This window comes from Vidua macroura, chromosome 13 (genome assembly GCF_024509145.1).
Source record: "Vidua macroura isolate BioBank_ID:100142 chromosome 13, ASM2450914v1, whole genome shotgun sequence".
NCBI lineage: Eukaryota > Metazoa > Chordata > Aves > Passeriformes > Viduidae > Vidua > Vidua macroura.
The window spans coordinates 16,495,676-16,510,873 of NC_071583.1; the positions used below are offsets into that span (position 1 = coordinate 16,495,676).

The 15,198-nt window shown below is 48.4% G+C and overlaps 2 protein-coding genes across 3 annotated transcripts in view; one reads left to right on the forward strand and one right to left on the reverse strand.

The window, feature by feature from the left end:
- Window positions 1-1,812, forward strand: part of LOC128814176 (high mobility group protein HMGI-C-like) — a 50,625-nt gene extending 48,813 nt beyond the window's left edge. For both annotated transcript variants that reach the window (XR_008439285.1, XM_053989776.1), the window contains one exon: window positions 838-1,812. Coding sequence is in view for 1 of the 2 variants with exons in the window: in XM_053989776.1 (XP_053845751.1) it covers window positions 838-923 (86 nt within the window). In the remaining variant the exon portion in view is untranslated. The remainder of the gene's footprint in view (window positions 1-837) is intronic.
- A 2,680-nt stretch (window positions 1,813-4,492) lies between these two features.
- On the reverse strand, window positions 4,493-15,180 carry C13H3orf18 (chromosome 13 C3orf18 homolog). The gene is made up of 5 exons (XM_053989633.1): window positions 15,096-15,180; window positions 11,374-11,768; window positions 10,001-10,026; window positions 8,349-8,478; window positions 4,493-7,058 (listed from the first exon to the last, which is right to left on the reverse strand). Exons 2-5 carry the CDS (start codon window positions 11,605-11,607, stop codon window positions 6,978-6,980), a joined length of 471 nt encoding a protein of 156 aa, XP_053845608.1. The 5' UTR covers window positions 11,608-11,768; window positions 15,096-15,180; the 3' UTR covers window positions 4,493-6,977.
- Between the last annotated feature and the right edge of the window lie 18 nt (window positions 15,181-15,198).

The window sequence follows — 15,198 nt, forward strand, 5'->3', positions numbered from 1 at the left end:
ACCTGTAGATGCTGTCAATCACAACTCCAGCATTAACATTTCTGTTTTTCTGGGTCAAGAAGCGTTTGGGGTTTTTTTCAGTGAGTACCATTACTGAAGGATTGATGAATCTCATTTCATAGGCTCCTAAGCCACAGTGGCAGATGTGGTTTGTCTAAATAACTCTTCTTGTCTATGGGACTGTAGATATGAGGGGGAAAGAGGTTGCTTTATGGTAGAATTTCCAAGAGCCAGTGCAAAGCCCAGAAGCAGCCTTGGGATCTTGCTCCTTTTTGTCTGTCTTGCTATCCCTGCATTCTTTTTCATACAAACTTTGTCTACTTTGTTTCTTCTGCTGCCCCAATGGTCACCTCAACTGCCCTGAAAGCCAGGGGTGAGGCACAGATCACAGCAAGCCTGTGTAGCCAGAAACATTCCCCACTCACACCATTTCCAGACATTCTGCACATCTACTTCCCTGGTGTTTAATATTGGGTAGGGCACTTCGGTTACTTGGTGTCTCATGAGGATTCAAGGAAATATGTAATTGCTGTCAGCAGAGGTGGTTGATGAGTGTTTGCAGAGCAGAAACCAGACAATTTGACATAGACTGTCACTTCTGGGCCCTCAGTAGCCTCATGCTGAGCCCTGCTGCCAGGGAAGCCTTTTGTGTCAGGAGTTCCATTTATTCTGGAGCTGGTACAAGAGCAATGGGAATGTTGTTGTGAAGACCTTTGGTTGTTGAGAAGTAGAGCCTTGTCACCTCTCAAACTTGTACTGGCTCCGTAAGGGATACTGGGCAGCAGGGCTCCTGGACCCAAAGCTCTAACCCTCTGTCTCCTGTGATCTTTCCTTTAGACATCACTGGAAAAGACGGCTCCAGGTCTGCCAAAACCACTGGTCTTAGGAGATGTCTGAGTAACATCCCTGCTGCAGCTCAGTAGTGTCCCACCTGTTCGTGCCTTGCTGAAGCCAGAGGAGTGGAAAGCAAACAGGACTTTTAATGTTGTATTTTAGATTTTTCATTTGTGATAATTTTAGCCAAGCTCTCTCCTGTTGCCTGTGGACTTGCTTACCCCAAACATCCAAACAAGGATTTAGGGGAAGAAATGGCAGATTGCCTCGTTGGAGAGATGCCTTTTACAGTTTGTAGTATATCTTCTGTGAGTATAATAATTTCTCTTTAAAATACTTGGATAACCTGGTGCCTTACCCTGCCACGGAGAGCAGTATTTCAACAGAAGTTGACTCAGCAATACAGCTACAGGAAAGGAAATCTATTTACACAGCAAATGGCTAGCTTGTCTGCCATATCACCTCTGGCAGACTGATGAAGCAGTGCCAGGAGTGAAGTTTTGCTGTGTTGCCCATAAGGACTGTATCTGAAAGACAGCCTTTGAGTCCTTGCTTGACTATTTCAGGAAGAAAAACCTTCATGGCATTTCCAGCTTGCCCTGTACTGCTGTTCCAGTGGCCAGTAACTTGCATGCTTTAGGGGAAGGTTTGCACCCTGATGTCTTAGGGATTGATTCTGAAATTTTTAGCTTAATGTGATCAGCTCAGGGCCTTCTCCCATAACTTCTGGCCTGGTGGCTCTCCCCCTGAGTTTGATAGCAGCTCCAAGTGCACAGTGTTTACGAGCTTAGTCACAGCCACTGGATTTCATCTCTTCAAAGGAGTGTCTGTAAAGAACCAGTTATACAAAAGTTGCTTCCTTGCAGAACCTCGGGATTCAATTTAAATTAGTTTAAATTCAGTCCCTAACATGCGTGTGTGGGGTCCTCTAGTGTCACAACTATGCAAATAAAAGCTGCTGATAGTTCAGTTTTGGGAGACAGCAGTAGCCAGTTGGTTTGAGATTGTTGCTGGCTGCTCTCAGTTTTACACTGTTTGCAGATTTGTGCTTTTGGTGTCAGAGCTGTTAAATTCTGAGGAATTGAGGGTATTTCCAATATCCAGTTGCAAATAGTGAAATCCCAGTGGTATTTTCCATCTCCTGGATGTTCTGCCTGCTTATTAAAGGGACAAAGTGGGTATTTCAATTATCTCTGACAGGATGCAAAATTGGCTAGCTTTACAGTGTTAAATATTTAAACAGAACATAATTGGCTTTAAATTTATGGTGGTGCATAGCAGAAACCCATGAAATGGCTGTATATATTGGACTCATTTATTATCTTTTCATCAGAGATCTGTTCCCTTGGCAAGTATTTATTTAACACAAGAAAATGTATGCAGAATTAAGAAGGGCTGATTGGAGAGATAATGTGGGGGGAAAGTGGGTTTTTTTCCCTTTTGGGTCATTTTGTCCCGTCCACCTAGTTTAGTACTGATGAGTCTGATCCCATTAATTCTACTTAGTAGTGATGAGAGTCCCAGCCCTCATACCTCCCCAGTTCTGTGTGGTATCTGGTTTGCCCTAAGGCAGACCTGTCTTGTGTATGGAGCTTGGTGGTCACAGCAGAAGACTGCATCACAGATAATCTTTGTGCCTCCACTACCAAATAGCAGAGAAATCAAGGACTAAGTGGATTAGATCACAGGGACTGACCTAAATCCTGTGCTATAGGATGAGCTGTGCTGCCAGACACAAGGAGTTTGACCCCCCAGCTCCTGTTGTGGGGATAACTCTGGGTGGGACATGACACAAGTGAATCTGTACTGTTGATGGTTTCATGAGAAGGTGCAGCTGGTGCTCCCCTGAATTCTGCTGCTCTTCAGTGCACTCACAAGTTCAGCTGCAGTTCATATCTGCATTCAAAGGCTATTTAAGTAGCAGACCAAAATATTTTACCAACTTCTGTGCCTGATTTTCAGTTGATTTGGCAGGTTCAGTACTCTGTTTGCAAGGCTATATCGCCTGTTTAATTAACCCCTGCTACCTGAGAGCAGTAGCTGTTGCAGTGTGAGACTGTAACTTCAGCTTCTAAATGGATTAGGGATTACATCTGTAAGAGACTCAAGCTTTTCCTGTGACATCAGTCAGTCCTTTCTCAGCTGGTGGCACAGAATAGGGGTGCACACTGCCTTGGCTAGATAGTAAATCCATCTGCTTTAGGTCAGCAGTATTCCTCTGGGAAGTGCATGCAAAGTACTTCTCTTAAAATTAAAAAAAAAACAAACAAACAGATCTAGTCTTTGCTACCTCTTACCGCTCTGCTGAAAAACCACAGTACAGAACTTGTTTCCATAAAAATGCAAGTGCTGGAGGAGAAGAGTTCCGCTCTTTTAGGAGCTCTTCTGTGTATAGATGAAACCCCAGTCCCCAAATGCAGCTTCCATGTTTATGCAGAGAATTAGAATGGAAGTCAATGCCTATGAAAGGTGGGCAGAATTCCAGACATCTTCAGGGAGCTGGGATTTCACACTGGATCACTTGGATTGTCTTTTTTGAAATTATAAGTGGTTCATTACCTTTTCTGTGTAGACAAACCTACCTCTAAGCAAGTGCATGTCAAGTGTTTTTAAGGTCAGGCAGTTTTGGTCTGACTTGGCCAAAAATAAGAGGTCATAACAGTTGGTTAAACCACAGGAGGTGAGTGAGGTTTGTTGTCTAGCAAAGTTTGGAAGTTTCCCATAAATGGTTTTGGTGAAGGCATAGAGGGTGTTGGCAACTTGCAAATTAGCCTTGAAGTTTGTTAAATAAAGGTCTTAAACAAATGCCCTCAGGCTCCTGCTTTGCCTCCTCCTTGTGCAGCACCCTCAGCACACACGTGGTTAGATAAGGTGAGTGTCTCTTGACCTGGACTTTTGCAGATTATAAACAAAAGTTTGATTGTTCAGGAGCAGCCCCAGATTGATGTGAAAACAAGAAATAATAAGCATGAGGAATCACACATGGAGAAAATCAGACAGGCTCCTAAGCCCAAATGTGGGTGCCTAATTCCATCCTTTTGTGTGTCTTGGAGGCTTGATTGAACACAAGCCAGTTCTGCTTCACCCAGAAGTGTCCACAGTCGAGTCTGTTTCTCCCCCACATTGTTCTGTGGGCTATACAGCTATTTAGCTTGAAATACAATTAATTCTCTGCCTGTGCACTGCCTCTTTAGCTCATCTGACAGCTTTCCTAACCAGTCCCAAGTTTTGGGGCTGTGGGCCAGATGAAGCAGGAGCAAATCTGAAATATATTGACAGTGTCGTCATGTTCTGTTCCCCTTGACGTGGGCAGAGCTGCAGGTGAGCTGATGAACACCTGGTTTGTACAGGAATTCAGCTTAAGGGTAAGTTGGGATTTCTTTTTGTACTCTGGATGCCCAGGACTGGCTGCTGGAAGCTCCTTCCCTCCTGACTTCTCCAGCAAGCCTTTCTGAAGGGATATGAGTTTCTGTGCTGTAGAACACTAAACTTTGACCCCCACAGAGCTTTCCCTTCCAAGTTTTTCACATTTAGTTCAGTTTTTTAAAGAGCAGGGGAATTCACTGCACACAAATTACCAGCAGATACTGGGGTAACACTCCAGCAGTTTCTGTGGGGCAATTGCAAATGACAGAGGAAAAAGACAATCACACTTGACTTTCATGTAAATAGTTTAATTATATTTCAATGCTTTAAAACACAGAAACACTTGAATTAAATTACATCATAATGCTTCTGCTAAATTATACATCCAAGAACTGTGAGAGGAGGCGCTAGGGAACTAAAAGAATATGAGCCCAGCAATTACCCATAATATTCTTTTAATCTTATTATCTGTACTTCTTTACTCTAAGGGCAGTCATCACAGGACAAAGCCTACCATCACAGGGAGAATGGTTCCAGAGAATTCCTGTGTTGGTGTGTCTGTTGTTGCACTGCAGCCCACAGAGCTGGAAGAAGGGCACACACTGGGCTGAGGCATTGAGGAAACAGCTCAGCTCACACTTGCATTTTGTTGAGTTATAACAACCATTGAAATTCCAATCCCAAGAATCCTAGGGAAAATGCTGCAATTTAAGACAGCTGGACATCCCTACTGCCATGTGCATCCCCGTGCTGCTGCAGAGCCTGGAAAGGGGACAGGCAGTGAAGGGAGAAATCAGATGTGTGGCTGCTCTCAGTGAGCACTTGAAGGAGCTTGGAAGTCTGTGTGTGTGTGTGTGTGTGTGTGTGTGTGTGTGTGTGTGTTGGGAGGTATTTGTCTCTCAGCTGATAGCTGGGAACACCCACAGACAGACTCCAAATTCTAAGGACCTAATCTGCATTACACTGAGTATTTGTACCCATGCACCTTCCTTCCAGCAGCATCCCCAGGGGCAAACAGCAGCAGCCTGGGAGTGCCTCCTGCCACATCTCTGGCACTGAGGACTGGGCTGTTTTTCACACTCCAACCCCTAATATACTCCCTAGTTCTAAAAAGACAGCTGGATACTGAAAAACTAAAGTAACTTGGCCCTGCAAAGCTGCCCTGAGGGAAGCTGGAAGAGGGAAGGCTGTTAAGGAGCTGTGCCCTGCAGGGGTCAGGGGCACAGACCCAGGAAAGAGTCTGCATTTAATGAATATGGAAAAACAATCACAGAGGGGAAGAAAAGAAAATATTTGGGAGAACAAAAATTAACTGGCAGGTCCAAACTTGCAACAAAGCACATGATAGCTGAATTGCCACTCTGAAACAACTCCTTGCATAAAGCTTTAGATCTGCATTCAAATCTTGGCTTGCCCTGATTCCCTTTTTAACTGGTGCTGTGGATGGAATAAAATCTGATTGACAAATGCCTGTAACCACACAAAAATGAGGAGGTGATCAGGGCATGGCTGGGCACTGATGCTGCTCCCTGGCTGTTGTGCTGGTCTGCAGCACTCAGGGCCAGTGCCCACCAAAAGGCTTTCAGCCAACAGACCCCCACACTGCACTGCCACATGCCAAGGTGGCCAGAGACCCCTTGGCACTCTCTTCCTCCTGCAGCCCTGAAGGATGCACAGGCAGAGAGATGCTTCAGGGCTACAGGAAAACCCCTGGCTTACCTGTCTAGTCCCACCTACCTGTTCCTAGCAGGTAACTCGAGCAGAAGCTAATGCAAAGCTCTGTGTTCCCTTCAGCAGGAAGAAGAGAAGGTTCTGACTGCAGGTCCTGGCAGGTAAGGAAGTACAAACCAGCTGTTAGTCATCTCTGGGGACAGACATTGGGCTGTTGTTGAGCCAATTCACGTTTTTCCTTTTTTAAAAGAAAGTATTTCAAAGCATAGTCTTTTTTCCTGGATAATGCTCTGCACTGTGGAAACTTCCCTGAGCCAAAGCAGGAAGGGATAAATGGTATTGGAACCCTAGTTCTGCTCAACTCCTCTTTGTGGCCCAAGCACTCTTATTCCTAGCTCAGCAGCAGGGCTCACATAGCCAGATAGAGATAGTCCCTGGCTCTAGCTGTGTGAAATCCCCTCTGTCTATACAGTAGCTCTAATTTTGGGATATTCAGCCAAATATTCCTCAGATTAAGATGTTATCAGCCAAATTTTCACTGTTTCACTTTTTCAAGCCAGTGAATCCCCCATGCTTCAACACCACCCTGGTGCACATTTACCAGCAGCCACAGGCCTGGGAGGGGATAATCCCATGGTTGTGTTCTCCTTGCTGTGCCCCAGGTCACCCTTCAGCTGGGGCAGGCAGCTCACCTGGCTCAAAGAGGCTCATCCATCACTTTCCTTGGGGCCAGTGGAGAAGTTCTCTGAAATGTGCACCTCTCTCCTTCCCTGACCTAGAGAGCACAGCTCCCTGTTCTGACAGGTTAATCTACACAAAGCAGGCACTGTTCCTAAGCACAAAGCTTGGCAGGTGCTGTCAGACAGTGCCAGCCCAGAAACTGGAGCTCAGGAGCTTTTAGTGGTAACACACACACCAGAAAATCACCACTGCCCTTACAAAGGGTTTGTTTCCCAGAGTGATGGCGCTTCCTGTGCCCATGAGTAACACAAACCAACAGGTGACCAGCTGGGCTCAGTGGATCAGCCATGCTTGAGGGAAGTCACTGCTTTGTTGGCTTCATCCTTCTTGTTCTCAGCAGGATCCCGGAGCAGGGCAGGTCCTGGTCATGCATTGATGGCGTTGGCCACGTCAGTGAACACGAGGCGGCTGGGTCTCTGCAGGGCTCCCTGGCTCGACAGCAGCACCTGCAGGGGAGCAGGAGAGCTGAGAGCCAGCACGGCTGCCTTGGCTCAGGGCTGTGCTGGAGCACGGGCTGCACCTTGGAAGAGCATTCACCCCTTCCAGGGGAGGCTGCCCGGCTAACGAGGCCTTAACAAGGCTGTGACAGGAAAATACAACAGGCTGGAGAGTAAGTCAGCACATCCCTGCCAGTTTAAAATCCCCACATCATTGGATTACTGGGTCTCACTATTTATATATACAAGGCAGCATGAAAAGGCTTGAGATATCAAGAAGGCCTGGAAATTTGCCTTTGCCTGAACTTGAGCTGTTGTTTTAGACTATCCCTCTCTTTTTACATTGAATCTTTAAACTCTTGTACTTCCCAAGCATTAAGCAAGAGGGATCTGAGGTATCCTGTTGGCCAGTCTGTCCCTGGAGAGGATGATTCTGGATTTACTGGGCTGAGGTTAACTCTGGCCTTACAATTTCCCCCCCTTTACTACCTCCAGGTAAGCCCCTATGTGGATTAATAGAGGGATCTGATGTTGTCCTAGTATGTGCTACTTGGAGAACAAGATCCTTTGCTTTTATACACCACATTTCCTGTTTTCCAAACTAGTGTATTTCGTGTTGGCCATCTTTCATATTCCAAAACATCTCCTTTGGCCTCTTTAGCAGGTTGAGAATGTCTCAAGGTAAGTATTTTATAATTACAGTTGTATTTATTTCTTCCTCATTCCTTTTCTGCCCACACCAAGCTTGCTACAGATTTTCTGAAAGTATAAAGTGTGTGGAAACTGAGAACTGTTTGGGAGAACTCCTGCTCCTGGACGGGAAAAGCAGGGGATGACATGGGCAACACAGAGTATCTGGAAAGGAATGCAGGAAAGGAAAGGTATGTCTGCTCCAAGGACAGGCTGTGTCACTGGGTAAGGGACACCTGTTCCAACCAATCCTGCTGGCTCTTTTAGAAAAGGCTTTTTGTGTGGTAGTGGTGACAAAGGGAACAGAAGCTGGACACTGTGAAGCTGGACCCAAACAGTGGTGAGAAGCCCTTCTTTCCAATTTCTCCTACCTCTTGTTACACTGGGCAGGAGAGAGCCTCCTGTCAAAGACCTGCCTGACTCCTCAGTCCACCCTAAGCACTCCAAAATGCTCAAGTCCCTGCCTCCAGGGCAGGCAGAGATGGGGAAGTCCTCCTGAGGTGTAACGTGGCTTCCCTACCCTGCAGCCCTACAAAATCTCCTTGGCCCTGTAGGCAAGCAGTGCAGGTAGCAGTGGCTGCAGTGGCCCTCCTGGTGGTTGCTGCCTACCTTGCTCTGTGATGCCTGGGCAGATGCTGCATCTCGGCCATGTTCCAGCAGCTCCTGCTCCAGCTCGTCCTGTTCCTCGGTGGGATCAAAGTTGTACATGGGCATGAGCTGGTGCCGTAGCTTCTCCAACCTGCCCAAGGGAGGGGAGGGAAAGGGTTGGCTGAGAAGGACAGGGCTCAGGCTGCTTCCCCACACCACTGCTGAGGCTTTCTGCAGGCTGCTCCTCCTCCTGCACAGGGATTCTGCTCCTGTGGCTCTTGCTGGATGAGGCTAAGAACCTACTACACACAGCTGGCAGGAGTGGAAGACACCCAGAATGCAGTTACAGGGATTAATTGCCATCACTAATCTATGCTGGCAGGCATTTACACACAGAGGAATCAGGATTTAAGTTCTTGCAGACCTTAAAAGATTAGGCTTTATGTGGAGGGACAAAAGAAACAGTGGAACATACTGGTTTGGCATGTTGTGACTTCTCCCCCTGTCCCTCTGCCCACACCAGCTTGTCCTGCCATGTCACAGTCTGCCAGCAGCAGTTCACTTCCAGCTCCAGTGGCCTGAGAGTACTTTAACTCTGGGGCTGAAGTACATAAAATTCAACAGAAAATAATAAACAATAGATAGAAAATAGGAAAGAGAGAGATTCTCACAGGGAGCTGATGCCTGTGGATACTGTTCCTACTCTTGTATCATTGCTCCAAGAGACAGAGCTATGAATTATTACTCAAAGGGTCTCCTCAGAGCTGGGTGATGGATGGGGTGGCTTCTGGGAGAACAGAGTCCTCCCTTTGGCTATAGCTGAGTTTTGGAGTAGAAGGAAACACACAAGCAGTTACTGGCAGTGTCACCACAAGTATCTGTTTTGGCAAGTGTTAGGATGACACATTCTTCCTCTGCTTCTCTATGGGCTTACCAGCACAACCATTATCTCCAGCAGCGCTACTTTCACAGGCTGAGCATTGGCTGCTCCTGCAGCAGCAGCCAGACCTGGGCTTTGGGGCTGGGCTTGGAAATGTTACAGGGGGCAGCAGCACTTTCTGGAAGTCTGTGGCCTGGCCAGATCTGCCCCAAGGAATGAGGGAGGGAGGAGGTACCACAGTTTATGGATCTTGACCAGAGTCCCTGCTGTGAGATGGAAGAACCAAGATGTGATTCTCTCTGCGTGCTGCTTTCCTCTCTATTTTCAGCCTAGAGCTTAGCAAGGAAATTAAGATATTAACTCCTGGGCTGAAGCTGCATCCCTGCACTGTGCTGCTGCCAGTTGCTGTCACTGCCTGGGCTGCTAGAAAACATAGGAATCTGGGAATGGCTGAAACCTGAGATCTACACCTTTCATGATGGAGTTCCCAGCTTCTTTATACACCCATAACTCTCCCCTCTGTTTTGATGCATCTCATAAGTGAAGTGTGATGAATTTGTAGGATCCCTGACCTCCTGCTCACCCTTATTCTCCTTCCAAAGCTGTGGAGGAGTCTTTGACACTCTGGTGACAGAGGGATGCCCAGTCCCAGGAGTGCAGTGTGCCAGCCTCAGTCACACAGTGTTCTCACACAGCCATGGCTTACACTCTCCCCATCTCCCAGTCTCCTCCTGAGCTCGCTCTGCATTTTGAAGCACTGAGTTCCCTTCAGCCAATAACAGATCTTACTTACCTCTTCCTCTTCCTGATATACAGAACCTGAAGGAGAAAAAGAAGCATCATTACAGCAGTCACAGTAGGATGGGGAATAGCTGAGAAGAGAAAATTTGGGCACACAGGAAAGAGGTAGAGAAGGCTGGTGTCACTGTGCACTGAAGTGGAGGAAGGGAGAAGTGACAATGAAAATGACACTTCATATGCATCACTGTGAGCTTGGCAGCACATCATGTCTGACACTAAGTGCTCAGTGGCCTGTTATTAGGTGTGTTAGTAGGAGTAAGAGTATTAGGTAGATTATCAGGTGTAGCTCAGCACATTTCTGTGGCTGCAGGACATATGTTGCAATTTAAGAGTGGATGAAAAAGCTTCCCTTTGTGATTTTCACATGTAGATTTCCTACAGCACAGAAGTGCTGCTACCCCCTCCCCAGTACAAAGGGAAGAAGCAAAGAGGGAGGGCATGCTCAGGGACTTGCCTCTGTCAGCCTGTGCAGGGAAGAAAGGGAGGCTTTGGGCCTCCACAGCCTTGTTCTGAGAACTACGAACGCTGGATCCTGCTCTTGGGAACTTTTGACCATTTCCAGGTTTTCTTAGGGGCTTTTGGAAAAATTCCTCCTGAGGCCTGCAATGAAATTTTGCAGTAGGCTCCTCTGATGGCTGTATTAGTGAAGCCCTTCCTCGTACGAGGAATGGGAGCTTGCTGCTACTTTCTGTTCTCTGTTGGCAGGGAAATGATCTGGTTACATAAAATGAGAGCTGCAGCCTTTGCACTGCCCATGGTGCGCCCAGAACTAGGATTTCTGAAAGCTTCTGCCCACAGCATTAATGGCAAGGCTAGTGACACACCAAACCTTCAAGGACTGATACCCAGCATGCAGAACCTTGGAAATGCAGTCCAGGGTGAGTCTTGCTAAGATGGATTCAGGCCACTTTAATTCAAAAAGAATTACCCCATGTCCACAAGGGGGACTAACATGGTTTTGGCAGTCTGCTTGAAAAGTTAATATGGATGAACTTTCTTGTGGGGCTCAAGAGAAGGTTTAAATCAATGCAGCTGTTCCAGGTAACAAGTCAGAACAGAATCTGCTTTTTTTTTCCTTTTAATTGAACTTCCTATTGCTATTAAAAACAAATACTGATACTACATATGGCTGCTCCTAGGCCTGCTGAGCATCCCATTTGGACCAGACCTCAGGGAGACTGCAGAAATACTGGAGCACTTAATAAAGGTCTTAAAAATAAAGGAATCTCAGGAACTATCAGTTCCCAGCAGTTTTGGGTGAGACTTTAATAGAATGCAAATAAATTATTCAGTGCAAATCAGTCCTAGAACCTCTAGCCGCCCTCCACCCTCAAGAGACAAGAATGTTTAGCTGGGCTCACTTACCATTGCTACAGCCAACCCAATCACAGTAATGATCCCAAAGGAAAGCAGCATGGTGCTCATGCCAGGTCCAGTGCTGGCCATATCTGGGATTTTGGTGCTGTTGAAACTCGTAGTCTCAGGGCTTATGGTGGCTGTTTGTGGTACAGTCACGTCCAGAGCTGTCCCTGGGTCTGGCTTGGCCGTGGTGGGGGTGCTGTGATGCAAGTCATGCACAGAGGGTGAGCTGTAACTCATCCTGCCAGCTCTTGGTAGCTCCTGTTACCAAGCTGTTGTCCTCTCCCATCAGCTACAGAAGTGCAGAGCTGCCCTTCCAATCGAGGGCCCCACATGAGACCTCTCCTGCAGCATCACCACTGATGGGTTTTCTTCGGGCCAGGAACCACACTGGACTCAGCCTAGGACAGAATGAAAACAAGTGAGCAGTGCAGAGCTCTTGGAGACAGGCACAACCTTTCCTACAGATCCCCAATTCACCAGCAGAGTTTTTGAATGCCTGCTCAGAATAACAAAAATGTTTTCTAAGCTTACTGAGAGCCCCCAAAGTCATGCCTGATTCACTTGGAGCTGATGATAACTCTCCCATCACTACTCCAGCTCTGCCTCCTTGCAGTCCCTTGGAGATCTATGTGGGGACAACCTCAGAACTCTTGTCTCTGGTGTGCCCCAGGCTGAACCAGGTGGTCTCTATCTGCTCCAGGATAGAGCATTTTCCTGCTTCTGTCTCTTTCTTTTAATTTTTGAAAAGTTGTATTGATCCCCTTATCAGTGGGAACATACCCAATGAAATGACACTCAGCTGTGAGGCATCCATATTCCAGGATGTTTTTTATTGAATCCAAAGTAGGAGTTCCCTGTTGTGTTGAGTCCCTGCACTATCCATTGTCCCACTGCTGCTCATCCCATGTGCTCTGGAAAGGGTGGGTTGCATCAGTCCTCCATCTAAAGATACCGAGTATTTCTCAATCCCTCATGAAAGCACCCACTCAAGCTTAGTCATGCACTGGCAATTATCAATATTAATTTTAAAATTAGTCCAATTTTGGAGTTGTGAAATTTGATAGATCTGTTCATGATGAGAACATGAAAGGCTTTAATTGCTTCGTATTTCTATTGTGCAAATAATCAAGAGTTGCAAAACACCATGGGATGAGCCTATGGGAAGTATTTGCACACTTTGTTTATAAAAGCACTGTATGTAACTTTAGATCATCAGCTGCTTCCCTGAAAACACAGCTACCTCTGGAGCTGAGCTGACCTGAGAACTTCTGTAGCAGTTTTCTGGTAATTTCCCTGCAATTTAGCAGACATTACATCTCTGGGCTGGAATGCAGCTGGGACAGAGGGGTTAGTGAGCTCTGAATAGAAAAAGATGTGCCTGCAAAGAGGAACAAGCCATTGTTCTGCTCCACTCTGTTCCATTCCAGGCAAGGTTACTGTGCAGTTCCCATACTGTGGTGCCTTACTGCTGTCCACAACTAGAGGAAGCAGCATGATCAACATCTGCCACTAACAACTGGAGCAGGGAAACCACCCCAGGCAAGCAGCACCAGGCTGTGCTGTGGCCATCAGCACCTGGAGCAGTCACCTCCACTTGTCCTGCAGCTCCCTGAGCAGGTAAAGGCTTTGCTACTCATGCAGGGTCTGTCTCAGTCCCCTGGAAAAACTTTGTTCCCAAAACAAAGGGGAATTCTGAAGTGCCTGGGAGACACTGTCAAACTCCTTGGAGTTTCCAGAGAAATGTGAGTAAGTAACAGTTCTGGTCTGGTCCCTCCTAACATTGTGCTGGGTCACAAGTCATGGCAGCTGAAGGGGATTGTGCCCTTCACTGACCATTAAGCCCTGCACTCTGCTTAAACCACGGGGCACCTGGACTTCTCCAGCCATTCCTGACCACAGCAGAGCTCAGGTGCAGCGCACACTTGGGCACAAAGATGGCAAATTTGAAATCAGTGTCACAACAGCAGCAGCAGCGACAGCCCAGCAGGGAAAGGGAAGGAATTATTGAGTAGATCGAGCAGCTGCTCAGGCAGAATCCATCAGTTTGTGTTATTCAGGGAAACTTTCCATAATAATAATACCCATTTTTAAAAAGCCACTACCAAGGAAATAAAAAGTGGAAAAAGAGCCTAAATGAAAGGAGTGAAGCAGGCCCAAAGGCTTTGCAGAGTATGGCTCTAGATCTTGAACAGCTCCTAAATTTTGGAAACAAAATGGGTTAGGCCTTCAAGCTGAATGTGGTATCAGTTCTGAAAAACCAAAAAAGGCTGGGTTGAAATGAGCCAGCTGAAAATCTGGTCGAAGGAGAATGAGTGCTCTTTTTCTTGCTCTTGGTGTCCTGTTCATGCTGAAGCATTCCCATGCCCACAGATCTAGCTCTAAAAGCAGTCCTGTGTCAAAGGTTTCTGACCTGGCTTAGACAACCACTCCCAGGTTCAGATAGGGCTGTTTCTGCTCCCCAGCTCCCCCTGGTCCAGGCTGCAGACGGTCAGACAGGGAGGCTGAGTGCAAGGACAGCCCAGGGCCCACAGCTTACACGGCAGAGCTGGGGGGATCATCTTTCCCCACCACCTTCCTTTCCCAGTTGTCATCCTGGTGCTGGAAGTTTGATCTGCAGGCTGGGCACACTCCAAGCCTCTGATGGCAGCTGTAGGCCAGGGACAGCTACTACCTATCACTGGCAGGTTCCAGCATAGTCTGTGCACAAATAGAACAGAAGAGGAACCAGATCCTCAGCTGCTGCCAGCTGGCATTGTTCCACTGCCTGCACCAAGAGAGCTCCTTGCACAGCCAGGGCTGCTCTGTGCTGGGCTCTGCTGGGTCTGCCAATAAGGACACGTTTGTTTCTCTCCCAAGCCAGAATTTCCAAACTGATCTCTGATAAGTGCTGCTCACTTCTCAGATGCAGAAAACTGTTTTGGGTCCGACCTTGAGCCTTTTCTGAAGTATTGATTTTAATCTCTGTGTTGCTGTTTCATTTTGGGTGGGACAGAAACAGAGATTTGTGTCACAGGGATGAAGATGGGTCAGAGGGTTTCTGGATGAAGAATAATAACAAGTATAGTTTCTTCATTACTTCGCCAAGACGAAGTATCAGTAGTAACTCAGTAATGCAAGCGGCACTGTGTTGCTGCTGGCAACGGGATGTGGCTTCCCAGTGGGTGAACTTTTGGCTTCCCCCACCTCTTCTCCAGAGCTGACCAGGCTCCAGCGCAGCGGGACAAGCCCCAACAGCGTGTGCCCGCTGCCCCGGAGCTCCCCGGCTGTCACCCTCCCGCTGTCCGAGAAGGACACGGTCCCATCCCATCCTGGCCCAGGCGCGGGGACCCTCCGCAGCAATGTCACCGCTCCTCGCTCTGACACACACTGGAATAGCAGCGACAGCCCTGTCCCCGTGCGCGCGGTGGCATTCCACCGCTGCCCGGGACCCCATCCCTGCGGGAAGCCCCTCCTTCCCCATCCCGAGGAGAAGTTTCCGGGCGGATAACGGGTTACGGGGCCCTTCCCGCCGCCCAGGCGCCGCCGGCTCAGCCGCGGGCTCACAGCCGGCTCCCCGCTGCCGCCGCTTCGCCGGGCCCGGCCCGACCCCGAGAGGCCGCGGCAGCCCCGCAGTGCCCGCGGGAGGGACGGGACGGCGCAGCCGGACACCCCCGCAGCGCGGCCCAGCCCACCCCGCGCCTCCCTGGAAGCGCCCCCCGCGCCGGGGCGGCCGGGCCGGCACTTACTGCGCGCTGCCGCCGAGGTGTCCGGTCCCCCCGGGGCGCGGGCGGAGCGGCCGCCGGGGGCCGCGCCCGGGGCCGCGGGGGCCGGGCCGGGCCGGGCCGCGCC